Source organism: Perognathus longimembris, chromosome 13, assembly GCF_023159225.1.
Source record: "Perognathus longimembris pacificus isolate PPM17 chromosome 13, ASM2315922v1, whole genome shotgun sequence".
Lineage (NCBI taxonomy): Eukaryota > Metazoa > Chordata > Mammalia > Rodentia > Heteromyidae > Perognathus > Perognathus longimembris.
In genome coordinates, this window is record NC_063173.1 from 8,211,632 (window position 1) to 8,231,768 (window position 20,137).

General features: G+C 44.4%; 1 protein-coding gene across 1 annotated transcript in view; it reads left to right on the forward strand.

Annotated features, from left to right (window-relative positions):
- Positions 1-1,432: 1,432 nt before the first annotated feature.
- Ccdc83 (coiled-coil domain containing 83) overlaps positions 1,433-20,137 on the forward strand; it is a 33,160-nt gene continuing 14,455 nt past the window's right edge. Inside the window, exons 1-4 of the mRNA XM_048360633.1 lie at positions 1,433-1,606; positions 7,401-7,523; positions 11,070-11,154; positions 18,408-18,570. Of these exons, the coding sequence (XP_048216590.1) occupies positions 7,429-7,523; positions 11,070-11,154; positions 18,408-18,570 (343 nt within the window). The 5' untranslated portion in view covers positions 1,433-1,606; positions 7,401-7,428. The remainder of the gene's footprint in view (positions 1,607-7,400; positions 7,524-11,069; positions 11,155-18,407; positions 18,571-20,137) is intronic.

Consider the following 20,137-nt stretch of genomic DNA (forward strand, 5'->3'; position numbering starts at 1 on the left):
TTTTTTTCAAGAGACTATTCATCACCAGGTGCTGGTGGCTTGCACTTTAAATACTAGCTACTTAGGAGGCTGAGATCTGAGGATCCTAGAACTAGCCTAGGCAGGATAGTCTGGGGGAGGGGAGAGAGAGCGAGAGAGAGAATGTCCATGAACTCATATTTTTATTTTTACTATTTTTTCCCACAAAGCACCAATTAATATTTTCAGAAATGTGAGGAACAAAGTTTTGGGATTAAAAAAAATTGTTTCCTAGCTTTTTTACTTGTCAAAAGTGACTTGGGTGTCAGTGAAACATCTGATGCACTAGAAGTCTGAACCAGCTTGCAAAGTGAAAAAAGTTCTATCACCCAGGCCTCCAGAAGTTCTTGTGATGGTTAATATTAAACTCTTGTTGACTGCCTAATGGCCGGCTTGCAGAGGCGGTCATCTTCCGTGAAAATAGGTTTACACAAGTATGTTCAAAGAATTTTTAAATCTTGTAAAAAAAATATATAGATATCCTGCAGGTTTAAAGAAGATTTAGCAATTGTTTGTACCAAACAGGTTCTTTGCGGTTTTGCCAAAAAAAAAAAAAAAAAAAGAGAGAGAGACAATGTATTTGGTATTTCCTACCACGAACACTTCCCTACCTCTATTTGTGCATCATTCCGCAAGGCCAGGGTAACGGAAAACCAAGGTCAAATGGGGGAACCCGGCAAATGGTTCCCATCTGGCTTTCCTGTTTGACCAGCACGGTCAGGCAAGCTTTGCAGGGGACACAGGACGGGGTGAGGGCAGGTTTTCGATCCTGGCCGAAGGGGGTGAGTGTGAGGGGAGGAAGCATCACGAACCGTGTCTATTCACCATCTGACTGGGCATCCATCTCCTCCACCGCCGCGACCCCTGCCGCCACTCCGGGGAAGCTGCGGTCTCGGCCACGCCGCTTAGGAGATGCTGTGGCGCGGGGCCCGGGGCGGCCACAGCGCGAGACTCGGCCACGCCCACCGGCCACGCCCACCGTCCACGCCCGCCAGGGGGCGCGCCCGAGCCGCGGCTGGGGAGGGGAGGGCGAGGAGCAGCGGACGTCGGGCGCCTCGGCAACCGCGTGCTCGTCTGGCAGAGCGGACGGCGGGCCCAGCGCCGGCGCCGGGAAGCCGTCGCCTCGCCAGAGTGGCAGGTCTCTCTGCGCCCGCCGCCTCGGCCCTTCCTGCCTGAGTCCGGACACCCTCCCCGCGCGGGTCCCCGCCCGGGCCTCACCGCAGGCCTCCCGCCCCGCCCTCGGGACCCCTCCCCGGCCTCCCGCCCAGGCTCAGGCCCCGCCCCCGGTCCCGGGCCCCCTCTCCGGCCCAGGCCTAGACCCCGCCCCCCGGACCTCCTCCCCGGACCTCCTCTCCGGCCCCGCCCCCTATCTACCCCTCTCCGGCCCCGCCCCCGCCGTGGGCCTGGGGCGCGCGGGCGCCGCCCTGCCGGCGCCGTTGGGATCCCCGCGGAGGCGCGCTCCGGGCACCCCCATCTGCTCACCGGGCCGACCCCGGGAGGAGCAGGCCGGTTTGGGTCTGAGCCTTGCAGTGGGAGGACGGCTCCTTTGCCCGCCCCCCCGGCCCCGCCGTGGAGAGCCGAGCACACAGTAGGTGTTGAGTCTGCACAGGGCGGGCCCACTCCACCCGCTGAGGTCAACTGCGGGCGGGAAAGAGGCCCATGGAACATTCCAGACACGAGCAGTTGGTTCCCTTTCGGGCACCACGAAGTGTATGAGGAAACCCCCATTCCTGCCCATTAAGAACCCGAACAGTCGAGGCGCTTGCTGGTCGCTCAGCCTGTGCGCCCAGCTCCTCTGGAGGCCGAGACCCGGAGGATCTAGGTTCAGAGTGGGTCCACCAGTCCTGAGACTCCATGTCCATCCACCTAACCGGTCAGAGAAAAAGCAAAGGCCACGCAGGCGGCAGGGCAGCCAATAGAGAAAGAAGGGAACGGGGGTGGGGGGGTCAGCGGGGCTCAGAAACTTGTCTGAAGGTACAAAACTTGGTGGAGAACCTAGACTCCGTCTAGCTGCTGCGATTTCTTCCTTGGATCTTTCCTCCTCCTCCACCATGGAATCCCCAGTATGCTCAAGTCATCCCTCAGCCGCACAGAGCTGCTCCCACCGTCCGGAGCTCGGTGTGTTTGTTGTCCAGTCTTCTCACAAACGGAATGTCTTCGATTTTTCTAGTACCTTATTCCTGTACTGGCTTCCTTACTCCACACTTCTCTACTTGGGCAGAGAGGGTTGGAGAAGTAGTTCAAATGGGAAAGGATGCCCCATTTAAGTGAGAAAAAAAAAGAAGTGGGAGTAGGTAGAGATTTAGTTCCGTGAAGGATGAGAGTGAAAATAATAAGGATGAATGGTTAACAATGAACATGATCATTGCTCTCCGATCTCCTTACAAAAGCACAGCCAAGACCAGGCCCCGGATACCCTGTGTATATTTACTACTGGCTCTTTGAAGGTAGAGAAATGGTTGTTCTCCAACTATCCAGTATAGAAGTATGATGTGTGTTTCCACTCTCCTCACAATATTCTTGGTTATGCTTTTGTCTTTTCTTGGTGGTAAAATTGAAGGAAGAGTTGGGAGAAGTTAGAATATCATACTTCACTTTATACTACTTGTTATTAGTAATTCTGAATCAGAAGGTAGGCCAGTGAAGGAATCCAGAATAACTAGGACTTGCGGTTCATTAAAAAGATTTGCTTTGGTAAAGAAAATACATGTTAATGTAATTACGTGTCATCCAAATGCTAGTTGAAAATGTCATTCATCCACATATTTTAAATACCTAGATTTTAATGTATAGTTTTAACATTATTTCTCCAAACTGGATTTTAACACTTTGTGACTATGTGCACATAATGTGTATAAAAAGAGATTTGAAACATTTTAAAGTAAACTTAAGTGATGTCACTTCTAGAAGGATTTAAATGACTCTGTTTAAAGAAAAACTTGTTGAGGTTGGGCCCTGGTGGCTCATGCCTCCAGGCTAATGCTGGAGAATCACAGTTTGAAGCCAGCCTGGGCAAGAAAAAGCTGCAAGATTCTTGATCTACAGTTACCCAGGAGGACGCCAGAATTGGACCTGGGTTCAAGTGGTAGATCACCAACCTTGAGCAAAAAAAGCTGAAGGACAGTGTCCAAGCCCTGAGTTCAAGACACACACACACACACACACACACACACACACACACAGAGATGAATATGTTAAACTTTTTTTAAGCTTGCTAGAGAATATACTACTAATGAATTAAAATGTGTTCTGATGAACCAAAATAAAACTTTTCTAAGTTGAAAAAACTGTTCCTAGCATAAGTGAAAATTCGTGATAAGAGTGATTTTGCTTTCCTGATGTAGGGTATATGCAACATTATTAGCAAATAAATTGGGTGATTGCTAGGGAAAGTAATGCTTTCTTTACAAATTGGCCATTCAGATGCAAGTATTTATTGAGCATTCATTTTGATGAAAGGCTGGAGACCTAACTCTTTCCATCCTAGACAGCTCACCTGCCCTGCCTCTGGAATGGGAGTTTACTGTACAGAGTTGGACCAGGAAAAACACAAAAGAGAGGTCATGTGCTAGTCACTGCATGCTGTTCAGGTTCTCCTTGGGTGTTTGCGGGTTGTTTTGGGTTTGTTGTTGTTTTTATGTGTGTCTGTCCTGGGGCTTTCCCTTGGGACTGGGCCCTGTCCCCGAGATTTTGTGCCTACTCCTTGAGTCGCACCACTACTCTTGGCTCTGAGTCTCTGTGACTTTCCTGCCCAGGCTGGTCCAGGCCGGCTTGGTAGGCCATCCTCAGATCTCAGCCCCCTGAAGAGTTAGGATTGCAGGCACGGGCCACAAGCCCCCTCCCCTCCTCACTAAATTCTCATGGTGTTGCAGTGAGGTTCTTTCAGTCTGAGTAGAGATTTTGCTGCTTCTGTATTACATAGCCAGTGGCCAGATGAAGTGTCACGTGCAGAGCAGCACTAAATACATATTTGCAGTTATGGACGGGTTAGACAGCCGCTGGTCAGGAATTTTCCTAATTGCCATCCTCTTGGGAGATAATCCTCACTCTGCTGGAGATGGAAATCCCGGGGGTGGTCAGGAACTGGGACTATTTATGAAATTCTCCATCATTCACAGAACATGATAAGTGCTACATTGTGAAGTGCTTGTCATTAGCTCACTGCAAAAACTGGCTTGCAAAACAGGCAGTCCAGTTGTCTTACTAATTTTCTTAAAAGTATTAAACAATGAGTCCTAAGGTAATGTATGCATGAGTCACTTGTGTTGTAACAGATCTATATTTGCTCTCATTTTATGACAGCTCTTTGTGGTTAAGCCACAGGTAGGTGACTAATTGTGCATTAGAGAATTATGAAGCTCAGAGGCAGGTGAGAGAGATCACTGGGCAAGATGAGGTCATTTTCCACCCACGCCGGGTGCCACGGGTGGTCTCTTCCACGTGAGTCAGAAAGAGATTAATGTTGACTTTTTTGTAACTTTCAAATAAAATAGTTTGTATAGTTCATTATTATTATTATATATTATTGTATAGTTCATTATTAAGTAGTAAGTTACTGTTTTAAAGTGAAGCATTTTGCGTGACTATCAGGATAAAATTTCTCACCGTAAAACAGAAAATAACATAAAAATTCAAGTCTGCATCTTGAAACAAATAAGAAGGGTTGTTTTCTTGGCTACTAGTTCTGTGTGTTGGTGTAATGATGATACGGAGCTTCCTAAATTATTCTCAATACTCTTCTGAGTTAAGACACTGTCCTTTTTTTATGTGCCAATACTACAGCTTGAACTCGGGGCCTCAATCTCTTGCTTGGCTTTTTTACTCGAGGCTTATGCTCTACCGTTGAACCACACAGCCCCTTCCATCCTTTTGGTGACTAATTGGAGAGAAGAGTGTCACAATTGTCTGTGGCTTCAAACCATAATCCTCAGATCTCAGCCTTCTGATTAGCCAGGATTATAGGCAAGAGCAACGGTGCCCAGCCTAAGACACTAGTTTAATGTATTCTATTTTGCTATGAGTCATCCATTGGAAAGCATTATGCATTTACATTCATGGATGATGGAATACTTGGCTAGAAAAGTCTCAAACCCATAGAGCTCCCCTGGAGGTCTGGGGCCGGGAGGACTGTGGGCAGGGCATGTTTCCATTTCAGCAAGTTTTTCCACCGTGGAGCTAAATGGTCCATGTAGATGTAGGTAGACTGCCAGTCCAAGTCAGTCACGAAGGTTGGCAACCTGCGATTGATCTTTCCACATGTCGTCATGCTTGGCAATACACAGGCATCCCCTTCTTTATGGCTTCCTGGAGTTTTAGGATCAATCTGGAGTTAGAAAGGAAGAGAAAGAAGCAGAAGCACCCTTACTAAGCTCTGTTCGTGAGGTGAGATGCCAGGTACTTTAAATGCTAGCTCGTTCCGTCCTTACAAGAGCTCTTAGAATAAGATCACTATTGTTTCCACTTCAGAAACGGTGAGAAGGGACTTCAAAAAGACTAACGGAACAGTCACAAGGTCATGCAGATACTTAGGTGGTGGGTGTAGGGTTAAAACCTGCGCACGCCTGCGCCCTCCATCCATCCACTGAAGTTCTCAGGGATCAGGATGTAGGGCTGCAAGGAGAAAGGCAGCGGCGCTAGAGAGCTAATGACATCCTCCTCCCTCCTCGCCCTCCAAACAACTACAAAGGTCAGGCGCTTCCTGCCACAGACTACCAATACGCCCAGGGCTGCCCTTGAGGGTTATGAGAGCAGTAAAACTTTATAAAGTTTAAAATCTTTCAGGAAAACTATGCTGTGAGAGGTATAATGTAGTACTTAAACCAAAGGCATGAAATATTCCTGCTTAATGGGAATATTGCTAAACAGTGAGCTTTGCGTTTGGTTTGTAGTGCTGGTCCCGGGCAGCTGGGCCCCGGTCTCCGAGCTACTTTGCTGAAGGCTGGTGCTCTACCACTTGAACCACAGCTCAGCGTCTGGCTCTTTTAGTAGTTAGTTGGGGATGAGAGTCTCACAGACTTTCCTCCCCAAGCAGCCTTTGAACCTGAATCCTCAAATCTCAGCCTCCTAAGTAAGATGACGGGCATGAGCCACTGGTGCCCAGCTAGCTTTTCTTTAAAAGAAAAAAAAAATCACACACACACACACACACACACACACACACAGCTGGATATGAGTGGCACACTGTGATCCCAGCATTCGGCAGAGGCAGGAAGATCATACGCTCAAGGCCAGCAGGGGCTACACAGTGAAACCTTGTCTCAAAAAGCAAAGTGTACATCTACATATGTATGCATATTTTTGATCATGTTTATGAAGTTGAAAAGGAAGTAATAACTTATAAAAAGCTGTTGTTGATAATGCATTATTGTTATTTGGATTTGTAAATCTCTTCACCATGAAAGAGCACCTTCAAGCCAGGCTTTGGTGGGGGCTCACGCCTGTAATCCTTGCTACTCAGGAGACTGAGATCGGAGCATGGAAACTAGCCTTGAGCACCCTCCTAAATAAAACACTTGCAAAATGTGTTTGTATTTACTCTTTGTAACAACCCAGACAAAACCTAATTCTTTTGGAGCCTAGTCCAAATTTGTTTAGATCCAAGCTTCTTGGTGATTATAGAAAATTGTGTGACCAAAAGAAAAAGACAAAACTTGTGCTACCATTTTTCATTTTTAAAATATTAGCCAACCGCCAAACAGTATAGAGAAAGAAAAGGTTCGTTTTTTTAAGTCACTATCACTTTTTGGCTCTGAGAGGAGCTTGATAAGGATAAAGTATCAAAATACATAAGAGATCTCAGAAAGTTCAGGATGGAAGAATGGAGATGGGGACGAAGAGGGGACATTGTACCGGGACTAAACATGGAACTCACCAGACTCAGGAATCCAAATAATCCTTGAGGACTGATGTGAGATCTGGCCACAGGGAGCAGTCCTCATAGAAAAGGCAGATTTTTCTGGACAGGACATGCATGCGCTAGTACTGGCGCTTAAACTCGGGGTCTTAGCTTCTTTGCTCTCTGCCACCTGAGCTATCCCTCCATGTCTTGCTTTTTGGTGGGTAGTTGGAGAAATGAGTCTCAGATATTTCTGCCCAGGTTAGCTTTTAAACCACTTGATCCTCAGATCTCAGCCTCCTGAACAACAAAACTCTCTTTCCTTTTCTCTTTTCTTTTTGACATTTTCGTTGGCTTTATTATGACTTTTCCATATATGTGTATGGATCACATTTGCCTCCATTTCTTGTTCCCTACCCTCCTACCACTGGTCTCTTTCCTCTTCCCAAATAGTGCCCCTTCTACCTTTTAGTCTTAAGTCCCTAGAGTAAACAAACACTAGATGGATAAACTGTACTCACTTTTCCCATGTCTTTTTTCCATACAGGTATATTTCTTAGTAGCTATCCAAAAGAATGGAGAACACGGGGAAAGCAAATAAAAAGGATGCAATAACAGTCACACCAAAAAATGACAAAATGTCCACCAGCGAGGCATTCCTAGACTATCAGTAAGTCTGTAACAATTGCCTGATGTAGATGTAGTCATTGTTGGGACTTCTGTGATACCAAATGGAAATAATCCACCCAACTCTTGACAAGATAATAGAAGCAGATTGGAGACCAAATTGTACAGTTCTGTGTTTTTCTCTTTTACAACTCTTTATATCTCGAATACTTAGCACAGCCTACTATGTAATATGAGCACAGAGTTTTTTAAGTAAATATTTTTAGATCTTGTCAGAGCAAAACCACATTCATGAAAATAAAAAGATCTTGCTTTGCTTATCAATATAGGAAATATTCTTTAAGTACTTACATGAAATGGTGAAATACTTACCTCTAAACAGGCACTTTTCACTGACTATTATCTGACATGATGAAATGCACATAGGCATTGTGCCTTTGTGTTCCTCTCCTAAGAGTATCCACCTTTGGTCTTACTGTGTGTGGATGCCTCCAGTACTGTATAATTTATTATGTCCAGGCTGGGAATGTGGCTCAGCGGTAGAGTGCTTGCCTAGCATGCATGAAGCCCTGGGTTCGATTCCTCAGTACCACATAAACAGAAAAAGCCGAAAGTGGTGCTGTGGCTCAAGTGGCAGAGTGCTAGCCTTGAGCAAAAGGAAGCCAGGCACAGTGCTCAGGCCCTGAGTTCAAGCCCAGGACTGGAAAAAAAAAAAACCCAACCAACTCCCCTAATATATCATGTCCATGTGCATGTTAAGTATGTGGAAAGGTAGGCAAGATGCACCAAAGACCAAGATGTCAACCAGAGATTCTCGTGCTTTAACCACGCCTCTATTTATTATACCAGAGATGCTATCATTTTAGTTTGTTTGGTTTTGTTCTTAAATGAGGCCAGAAATTTAGGTGAAGTTATTTCTATGGTGCTATTTTTGTATCAGGCTTAAAATTATAAAATTTACTAGAGAATAGCAATATGGAGATAGGCTAACCTTTCAAATAGCCACCCAATAGTAATTCTTCCCAGTCTCTTCTCTCCTTCCTCTCTACAGATGGTCAGCAGATGCTGTTCACTGTTAAAGGTCTTTTTGCAGGAAAGAAGCTTCTATTTGTAGAAGAGATTGTACATGAATGAGCTTGGACCAAAAAGTACTGGTGCAAGGATTAGCTTAGTATTGCAAGATGTGCTTGCTCTTATAAAGTCTTTGCTTTACTCGCCATTTTATCTGATGTTTTTAGAATAGAAATTATTTTAGAGAGCTCTTGTTTTCTGTCAACTCTTTCATAGGTTTCCTTTATGTTGATTTATTTATACATAGATAAGTGGAAAATACAGTTACTCTTATAAAATACCAGTAGGGATATTCTTTAAGGCTTGAAGTTTTCTAGCATATTTTTTAGTGAATTAAATAGATTCAAATACACAAATTCTCTTGCAAAAGGTTCTTGCTTTTTTAAATGGGCTATTGTAATACAGCTAATAGTTTAGTTTAATTTTTGTCTTGAAGGAATTTAATTTTTTTAGTTCTGCGTATAGTTTAGATATGAGGCCTTTGTCTGTTGTATGGCCAGTAAAGATCTTCTCCCAATCTGTGGGCTTTCTGTTTATTTTGAAAACTATGGCCTTTGCCCTGCAGAAGCTCTGCAGTCTGATGCAATCCCATTTGTCCAACCTTTCTTTGATTTGTTGCATTTCTGGGCCTTTATTAAGGAAGTTTCGTCCTGTGCCAAGGAGCCCAAGTGTTTCTTCTATTCCTTCTTGTAATGTTTTCAGGGTATCTGATTTTACTTCGAGGTCTTTGATCCACTTGGAGTTGATTTTGGTGCAGGGTGATATATAAGGATCTAGTTTTAGTTTGTTACAGGTGTTGAACCAGTTTTGCCAGCACCATTTGTTGTAGAGGCTGTCTTTCTTCCATACTTTCTTTTTAGCTTCTTTACCAAAGATTAGGTACCCATAGTTCTGCAGGTTCATTTCTGGGTCTTCATTTCTATTCCACTGGTCCTCAGGCCTGTTCTTGTGCCCGTACCAAGCTGTTTTTACTACTATAGCTTTGTAATAGAGTTTGAAGTTTGGTATAGAAATTCCCCCAGCACTGTTCTTTCTACTTAGGATTGTTTTTGCTATTCTGGGTCTTTTATTGTTCCAAATGAATTTCTGGATTGCTTCCTCTATTTCATTAAAGAATGATGTTGGGATATTAATGGGTATTGCATTGAATTTATAGATAGCCTTTGGCAATACTGCCATTTTGACCATGTTAATCCTCCCAATCCAGGAGCATAGGTCTGCCTTAATTTCATCTTTCACATTTTTAAAGTTCTCATCATAGAGGTCTTTCACTTCTTTGGTTAAGGTTATTACTTGTTGGGGTCCATCTTCCCCCCTAGATGGAAGGGGCCTGAGGCACCTCCCCCAGCTGGGGAATGCAGCCCTTCCATCCTCTCTACATTGGAATCTGGAGAAACCGGTCCGATAAGAGACCCCCGACTTAGCTGGCAGCCAGCCTGGCGCCTACCAGCCCGCCCTGGTTTGGCGCGCTCAGAGTGACGTAGCCCCTTGGAGGTCAAGTGACCAGCCCCTTGGAGGTCACCTGACAGCTCATGGCCTATGGGAATCCTGGCCAACCCCCTTCCCCTGATCATCTACCCTCGCCCCTCTCCCAATAAAGTTAGTTCGCTCTCAGAAGCTGACCCGTGGTCTATGTCCGTTGCTTCCAGAGTAGGATAGCGGTCACATTACCACGCGGGTCGCGCGCCCGCCAGGACGGAGACATCCCCACGTCTCACCCCGACAAACCTGCAGGCCGAGGGTTGGGGTAGAAGGCGATGCGAGGATAATAAGAGAGAAAGAAATGAGCACTTGAGCCGGAGCAGAGAGAGCAGTCCCCACAATTACTAAGTATTTTATGTTTTTTGAGGCTATTGCAAAATGCGTTGCTTTCCTGATTTCAGCTTCGCTCTTCCAGTTATTGGCGTATAGAAATGCCATTGATTTTTGAGGATTTATTTTATATCCTGCTACTTTGCCAAAGTTTTGGGAGTAGTCTATGGGCTTCTTTAGATACGGGACCATGTCGTCTGCAAAGAGAGACACTTTAACTTCATCTTTTCCTGTTTGGATCACCTTTATGTCTTCCTCTTGCCTTATTGCTCTAGCTAGGAATTCTAGTACTATGTTGAAGAGGAGAGAGCGGACAACCTTGTCTTGCTCCTGATTTTAAAGGAAATGGCTTTAGCTTTTCACCATTAAGTATAATGCTCGCTGTGGGTTTGTCATAGACAGCCTTTTTTATAATCAGGAATGTTCCCTGGAATCCTAGTTTCTCCAAAGCTTTTTTTTTTTTATCATAAATGGGTGCTGGATTTTATCAAATGCTTTTTCCGCATCTAGAGAGATAACCATGTGATTCTTGACCTTGCTCCGGTTGATGTGGTCAATTACGTTAATTGACCTGCATATATTGAACCAGCTTTGCATCCCTGGAATGAATCCACTTTGATCATAACGGTAATACAGCTAATAGTTTAATTTTGGTCTAACCTTTCCGTAAGCTAAATAATTGTAAAGCATCTTTGTTTATTCTCAGACGTGAAATAAAGGAAAATACAGTAGACCGACTGCTATTTCAACTAAAGAAGCTTAGAGACAAGAACCAAAAGAATCATGAAAGAGTGAGTAAAAATCTATTGTCAGTCATTAAACATGTAGATACATGCCTTTAAAAAACTGTAAATTATAGCTGGGTACAGGTGGCTCACACCTGTCCCTGGCTGCTCAGGAAGCTGAGACCTAAAGTTCACAGTTCAAAGCAAGGCAGCCAAACCTGAGAGACTCTTATTTCCAAGTGAGCAGCAAAAGTCCTCAAGTGAAGGGACAGTTCAAGTGGTAGAGTACCAGCCTTGAGCAAAGAAGCCAACCAAGGGAGCGCTGGAGGCAAGCCCCAGAACTGACCAAAAAAAAAAAAAAAGATGGGGGTGGGGGAAGGGAGAGAGAGAGAGAGAAAGGGGGAGAGAGAGAGAGAAAGAGAGAAGAAGGGAAAGAGAGAGAGAGAGAGGAATATGACATGATGAAATATACCCAAGGAAATATGTTATTCAGAGTTTGGAGTTGATATAATGTTTTTGGACATGTGAGACAAGAGGGCACTAATGGTTCTGTTATATTAGTAATGTCAGTGAAAGTTTAATTGTGTTATTTAGGTTATAAGAACTTACATAACTTGGTATTTTAAGATGCTAAGTTTGGTTTGTTTTTTAAAATGTTTTATTGCTATTTAAATGTGATATACAGAGGGGTTACAGTTATGTAAGTGAGGTAAAGACCAAGCAAATTTCTTCTGAATAATGTTTTAAGGCTTTGAAATCATATTTGGGGGGGTGGGGCACGCGTGCTCACACACACACGGCCACACAGGCTGGTCCTGGGGTTTGAACACAGGGCCTGGGTGCTGGCTCTGTACCGCTTGAGCCATAGCTCCACTTGTGGCCTTTTGGTGGTTGATTAGAGACAAGAGTCTCACAGACTTTCCTGCCCAGTCTGGTTTCAAATCGAGGGCCTCAGGTCTCAGCCTCCCGAGTAGCTAGCATTACAGTTGTGAGCCATGGGATCCCAGTGGTTGCTAAGTTTTTGTGTAACAGAAATATTATTAAGGCTCATGTAAATATTCATTAACATGTGCAGATATGTGCTGCTGTTTTAATTTTTAAAAAACACACGCTTGATGTGCTCGCTTCGGCAGCACGTATACTAAAAACTACATGCTTGTAGAGAATTGCCACATTAAAATTCTGGTCTAGGAAACTGGATTCACTTTGAGAATATTGTTCCATGTATGGAAAGCAAAAAAAAAAAAAAAGATTTGTTGTGTCTTGTAGTATTTCTTCATGAGTTTTATAAATTGAATTGTCTCTGTCACCGTTAACATCATCTTTTTTCCTCCTCTTCCTCCTCCTCTTTTTTTTTTGTGGTTAAGTTTGAGCTCAGGGTATTGCTTATCCTTATATAATATATATGTTTGTAAAATTTTGAGGCTGGAATCAAATTTAGCAGCCATTGTTGCATCACTAAAATCAACTAAAAATCAGATTATGAGAAATGGTTAGAAAGTAACATATTTTGTATTTTTCATTGGTAAGAATGATTGGCCATGTTTTTAAACGTTTTATTGTGAGATAATTATGAATTTGCATGTAATTACAAGAAACAATGCACAGAGTGATCCTTGTAGCCGTTACCTAACTTGCCATGGCATATTATAAAACTGTAGTACAGCATCACAGCTAGGACGCTGACAGTATTACGCACCTCAACAACATTCACGCTGGTCGTGAACACATAGCATTCGTGTGTTTTTGGCTCACCACTCAGTCCCCTCCCAGCGTTGAACATTTGTATTCTCTTGTTTCGAGCGTATCCTAGCCATGGCTGCGGTCCTTGCTGGTCGCTGGTTCCGTTTCACCGTTGACGATCTGGAATTCCTTCCATTTGTTTAGACTTTCGGAGTTGTTTCCAGTTAGTACCAGGCGTGAAGCCAACCCAAGCAGCCACGTACAGGTCTTTGTGGGAACTTAAGTCTTCATTTCTCTGGAATAAATACGCAGGGCTTCCCATGTTCATTTTTTTAAGTTACTACTAAATTGTGCTTTGGACTACGTGACCCATTTTTTTTTTAAATCCTTCTTTCCTTTGTGTGTGTGTTTTGTTTGCTGGTTTGCTGGACTGGAGGTAGCACACCTCTTAGCCCCGCCTCCCGGGGAGTGAGGGGGCAGGCATGTCCCCCACCTGGCTGGCCGAGCCGCTCACCTTCCAGCATGAGTGTCGCCAGGGGCCTGGGGACGTCGCTTTCACATGGGCCACTCTACTAGGTACGCAGTGGCATCTTACGGAAGCTTTAATTTTTGATTTCTCTAGTGAATAATGATACAACATCACCCCTTGTGCGCATCTGCCATGTATGTGTATATCCTCCTTGGAGATATTTTCACATCTCTTGCCAATTTTACCCTTTTGTTGTGGTACTGGTGTTTAAACTCAGGGCCTTGCGTTTCTAGATGCTCGTCCACCGTTGGAAATATATTTTCAAATATTCTCTCTCCGTAACTTGTCTTTATGAAAGGATTTTTCAGAGTAGAGTATAATATTGTCTAGTTTACCTTTTTGTTTTTGTTTTTACTTTTTTTGGATCACAGTTTGGAGGTTGCATTTAAAAACATTCTGTTCAGGGCTGGGAATGGCTCAAGTGGTGGAGTGCTGGCTTTGAGCAAAAAGAAGCCAGGGACAGTGCTCAGGCCCTGAGTTCAAGCCCAGGACTGGCGCACGTGCATGCACGCGCACACACACACACACACACACACACACACACACACACACACACACCCTACCTTGTTCATCCCTAAAGTTAGAAGATTTTTCTCCTATATTTTTTTTGTTTTGTTGTTGTTGTTGTTTTGCCTGGGCCTTGAACTCAGGGCCTGAGCACTGTCCCTGGCTTCTTTTTTGCTCAAGACTAGCACTCTGCCACTTGAGCCACAGCGCCACTTCTGGCCATTTTGTATGTACGTGATGCTGAGGAATCGAACCCAGGGCTTCGTGTATAGGAGGTGAGCACTCTTGCCATGCGGCCATATTCCCAGCCCCTATGTTATTTTAAAGTTTTGTGACTTCATCTTTTTCATGGAAGTCAGCATCCGGGTCGCATTCGTTTTGTAAGGTGTGACTCAGATCAAAGCGTCTGGTTTTTTTTGCTCACAAATACCCAGGTGTCTCCACATCACTGGTTGTTGAAGCTGTTTCTCCTCCATTGAATTGCTTGTATACTTTTCTTAAAGATCAGTTTAGCATTGAATAGACATTTCTCCAAAGAAAATATACAAATGGCCAACAAGGCTATGAAAAGATGCTCCCTTAACTGTGTACCGGGGAACTCAGCTCCAAAGCACAGTGAGGTAGTGTCTTCCAGCTACTAGGATGGCTACCATCAAACACATTGATAAGGAAAAACCCCTCGTTCTCCCATAGGTCCCAGAACTTCTTTTCTATTCTTTGCTTTTCTTAGTCTCTATTCTCTCTCTTGTGCAGTCTTCCATGTCGCTCATTCTTTCCTCTGGCCCCTCCATTCTACTGGTTAACGTTTTCCTTCAGTTACTGTGGTTTTTTTAGTTCTAATTTTTTCATTGTGTTTTTCTTTGTATGTGCTGTTCTTTTGCTGACTCTCTCTTTTTCTCTCTGTTTCCCTCCCTCCCTCCCCCCTCTCTCCCCCCTCTCTCCCCCTTCCTCCCTCTCTACCTCTTTCCCTGGGGTCCTGGGCACTGAGCTTTTTTACTCAAGGCTAGCACTCTACCATTTCAGCGCCACTTCCAGCTTTTTGTGGTTTATTGGAGATGAGAGTCTCATGGACTTTGCTGCCTGGGCTGGCTTTGAACCACGATCCTTAGATCTCAGCCTCCTGAACATCCAGGATTACAGGTGTGAGTCACCAGCACCTGGTGCTTTCTGCTCTGTTATTGGTCATTGTTGATCATTGTTCATGGAGCAGTTTTATCACAGCTGCTTTAACTCTGTCAAATAATTATAACCGGTCAGGGACGTGGGCATCGGTATCATGAGACTAGCCCTTTCCATTCAGCTTGACATCTTGACTGTTGGTATGATGAGTTGAAACATGGACATATTGATATTATACTGTAACCTCTGGATCATATTTTACCTAGCTTCTATAGATATAAGTCAGCTACCTTATCACTCTTCCTGGTGATAGATAGAACTTAGGTTTCTTAGTTGGCCTTCATTGACACCTGAATCGTGTGTACGGGGAACCCCTCATTGCTACTAAGTGGGGAGAAGGGTTGGCTTAATATAATTTGGGGTTCTGTAATGAGGGTATTGATAGTTTCCGTGGGGTGCCATAACAGAATACTACAAACTCTTTGCGTAAAATAACAGAAACTTATTCTCTCACAGCTTAGGTGGGCAGAACTCATAAATCCAAGTGCTAGCACCCTGGAGGCCAGACTGGCTTCTTGTAAACTCACTCAGACAGAAGTTATTGTGTCTCCTCGGTTCTGGTGTTTTCATCACTCTCTCGCAGGACATGGCTTAGAAACAGAGTCTTCTACGGAGTTGTTTATAAGCCAAGCAATGCCTTTTCTTCTGTGCATCTGGTGTGTGTGTGTGTGTGTGTGTGTGTGTGTGTGTGTGTGTGTGTCACTGGGGATCAAAGCCAAAGGCCTTATGCATGCTGAGCAAGCACTCTACCACTGAGTACCCCAGCTACGCATACTGCTATTTAATAATGGGCACCCATCATTGGTTTTAGAGCCCACCATAATCTAGTCGGACCTATCTTAAATGAATTACATATACAAAGAGTATTTCTTTCTTTTCTTTTCTTTTTGTTTTTTGTGGGTTGTTTTTTTTTGGGGGGAGGGGTGTCAGTCTTGGGCCTTGAACTCAGGGCCTGGTCACTCTCCCTGAACTTTTGTTCTCAAGGCTAGCATTCTACCACTTGAACCACAGTTCTACCTTGGGGATTTGGGTGGTTAACTGGAGATTAGACTCTCGTAGACTTTACTGCCCAGTCTGACTTTGACCAGCAATCCTCCGATGCGAGCCTCGTGAAGAGCCAGGGTTACAGGCATGAGCCACTGCCATGTGGCTAAAAAGACTTCTGTAATAGGTCACTGCTTGTGCTTCTGAACTGCATGAACACTAATACCCAACCCAAGGCATATGTGTGTTTAGTTGTTACATATTCTTGATGGTTTTACTCTTTTTTGTCATATTATTTATTGTCTTTTGCCTCCAATAACAATTTTCTTTGTAAAGCCTATTTTCGTGTTACGTTACTACAGACATGCTAGCTTTCTTTGGATTGCTAATTGCATAGTATATCTTTTCTTGCACCTTTAACATTTCACCCTATTTGGTTTTTTTTCATCTAAAGTGTCTCTGAAGTGGGTAGCATCCAGCTACGGCAGCATGCAAAGGCTCTTCCCCTCTGTGCGGGAAAATTGCTAGCGAAAGCCAGCACCAGGCAAAACTGGCAAACTCTGTCTTAAAAATAACCTAAAGCAAAAAGGGCTGGAGGCGGGGCTCAAGGGGCAGAGCGCCTGCAGGAGGCCCTGAACTCAAGCCCAGCACCAGCTAGGGAAAAAAGGATGCAGTTGGGTCATTCTTTAACAGCCCATTTTGCCAAGTTCTGGTCATTCATTTTCATACTTAACCTATTTTCATGTCATTAATGTAATTGTTCATAAGAAAATTTTGCAACTGCTATCTTAATTTTCTTTTGTTGTCTCATGTTCTTTTGTTTTATCTTCCATTACTTCTTTCTTTTGTATTAAATATCTTCTAGTGTACGGTTGTTATTGTTATTTTGTTGGTCATGGGGCTTGAACTCTGGGCCTAGCTAGTGCTCTACCACTTTGAGCCACAGCACCACTTCCAGTTTTCTGGTGGTTAAGCAGAGATAGTCTCATGGACTTTCCTGCCCAGGCTGGCTTTGAACTTTGATCCTCAGATCTCAGCCTCCTGAGTAGCTAGGGTTACAGGTATGAGCCACCAGCACCTACCTGGTGTTAGTGTACTGTTTTAACTCTGCCCTTTCTTTCTCTTTTCCTTCCTTCCTTCCTTCCTTCCTTCCTTCCTTTTCTTCTTTCTTCCTCCTCCTCCTCCTTCTTCTTCCTCTCTCTCTCTCTCTCTCTCTTTCTCTCTCGTCAGTCTTTGCAGGGCTTGGAATTCTATTGTCCCTGAGCTCTTCAGCTCAAGGCTAGTGTCCTACCACTTTGAGCCACAGCGCCATTTCCAGTTTTCTGGTGGTTCATTGGAGATGAGAGTCTCACAGACCTTATTGCCGGGGCAGGCTTTGAATGGTGATCCTCAGATCTCAGCTTCCTGAGTAGTTAGGATTTACAGGCATGAGTCACCAGGGTCCAGCCAGCTCCGTTATTTCTTTTGTTATATTTTAAAGTTATTTTCTTAGTGGTTTCCTCAACAATATCAATTAACAATGAATAATAGTCTAGTTTAGATTAGTATCAACTTAATTTCAGTAACATACGAAACCTTTGTCTCGTTCCTTCCTTCCTCATTTGTATTGTTACCATAGAATTTACACTTTTTGTCTTCCATGTCCACCAACATAGATTGATAATTATTTATCTATGCAGTTGTCTTTTCAATAAGGTAGGGAAAAAAAGAAAAACAAGTAAGTAACACTTATTCTGGCTTTCAAATATGCCTATTTCTTTACTGTCTTTGGTGTCCTTCATTGTGAAGAACTCACTTTACCATTTATTTTAGGGCATGTTTTCATTGGATTAATAAACTTCATGTTGATTAAATAAGCAGTTTAGAAATATGGAAGGGTCTGTAGTTTAAATATGAAGTCTTGAATGGTAACCATTAAAAAAAAAAACTTAAAAAAAAAGATGGATAGGGGCTGGGAATGTGGCCTAGTGGTAAAGTGTTTGCCTCGCATGCATGAAGCCCTGGGTTCGACTCCTCAGCACCACATATATAGAAAAAGCCAGAAGTGGTGCTGTGGCCCAAGTGGCAGAGTGCTAGCCTTGAGCAAAAAGAAGCCAGGGACAGTGCTCAGGCCCTGAGTTCAAGCCCCAGGACTGGCAACAAAACCAAAACCAAAAGCAGTGCTCAGAGTGCAGGCTGGCTTGTGTTAGTTAGAGAACAGAGTTGATGTAGCCTGGAAAAGTTGACTTCAGCATTTAGCCGATATAATCACTAATCACGTGATAGTCATAGCACAATTTCAATAAGCACCACTGAGCCTGGCAGCTCTCGGGTCCATAGCTGTGCAGGGCGCAGGCTTTCTAAGCTCCTGGAGATGTAACTGTGTCACTGTGGAATGAGTGAGCTCGGTGTGGGGGCCTCCGGTGCAGACAGCATCACCCTCGCGTGTCTGTGACAGAATGGGCGCTTGAAGGAGGAGCAGCTCTGGCACTTGAGGAACATCCTGAAGGAGCGGAGCGAGGAGCGAGAGGACAAACTGTCACCTGTAACAAGGGAGGACGTGGAAGAAGCAATGAAGGAAAAATGGCAGTTTGAAAGAGACCAAGAAAAATGCCTGAAAGGTGAGTGAGGAAACGTGAGCATCCTGATAGCACGTGCGGCAGTTAGCTCTTGCACGCACTAACATCGCCGAGTGTGGATTCAGATGATGCCGCCACCACCACAAGCACAAGTAAATGGTCAGGGGAAGGCAGTGATCACGTGAGCAAGGGAGCCACGTGAGGGGGAGGAGGAGCGAGGGGGGGCAGATAAAGTCCACGGGGCTCTAGTGGGACTTGTTCTTTAATGTGAGAGCCTATTACTGAGCGCTTTCTTTGACTTTCGCCTTAGTTTAGATCTGAGAGTAATAAGGTGACTATAAGCGTGAAACCTTTCCCCCATCTCTCTAAGGGAGCTAGCCCCCACATTCTTGTTTGGCTGGAGGAAAGAGTTTAGAGTTGGGAAGAGGAAAATTGGACGGCAGGATAGAAATTATGCTGGAGATGGGCCATGAAAGCCCCAAGACGTGTTCTTGCTTAGGAAAACCGTGGTAATTGGGCAAAGTTGGACCTGCTTAAGAGAGAGTGTGTGTGTGTGTGTGTGTGTGTGTGTGTGTGTGTGTGTGTGTGTGTGTAGTACCAGAGTTTAAACTCAGGGCCTGGGCACTCTGCTCAAGACTGGCACTCTAGCACTTGAGCCTCAGCTCGGCTTCTGGCTTTTCCCTGGTTACTCATGAATGAGTCTCAGGCGTTTTCCTGACGAGACTGGTTTCAAGCTTCAATAATCAGATCTCAGCCTCCCAAGTAGCTAGCAGAATAGTTGTGAATGGTCTAGGGGTCCTTTCAGGCCTTTGGGCTAAAGCGCGTCTCTCCAGCCCGATTAGAATGATTCATGTAGTAAACGTTTACTGAGCACCAAGTACTGCTGAGGGCTGCCTTCCTAGAGATGTCTGAAGTACATCCTCCAGGGACTCTGAAAGCACGTGTGCGGTGAGGCACAAATCCATCGCAGTCATTGTGCCTGGCTCTGTGTGATGCCCCCATTCAAATAGATTCCGCAATACTCCACTCAGGCCTAAAAGCCCCATTGAGCAAGTGCACCTTAATAAAGGCAGACTAAAAGTTATATGCTTGAAATAGCTCAGTATTTGTACATATTTGTACTTATTTTACTCTAAGGCCTTACCGAGTGGTGGAGTGGGAGAAGACACATTATTGTGATGGCCATTCCAAAAGAGGGAAATCCAAAAAGTGAATTTTAGATGACTGAGTCAAATAATTTTTAATCTATGCACTGGTGGCTCACGCCTGTAATCCTAGCTACTCAGGATAGGAGTGTGAAACCAGCCCCGGCAGAAAAGTCTGTGTGAGTGACCCCAGTTCATTTGCAGTGTAACGCCAATTGCTTTGGTGGTTAACCTCCACATTAACCACCAAAAAAGCTGGGAGTGGAGTTGTGGCCCAGGTGTTAAAGTGCCAGCCGTGAGTTTCCTAAAAGCCACATAAACACACACACACACACACACAAACCATGGCGATAACAATAATGCCCTTACAAAAATGACTTCAGATTGCCTTTGCTCAGAGACAAAAGTTCTTTATACTACAGTAAGGAAGCGTGGCCTAATGTGTTATACAGAATGGGACCCTT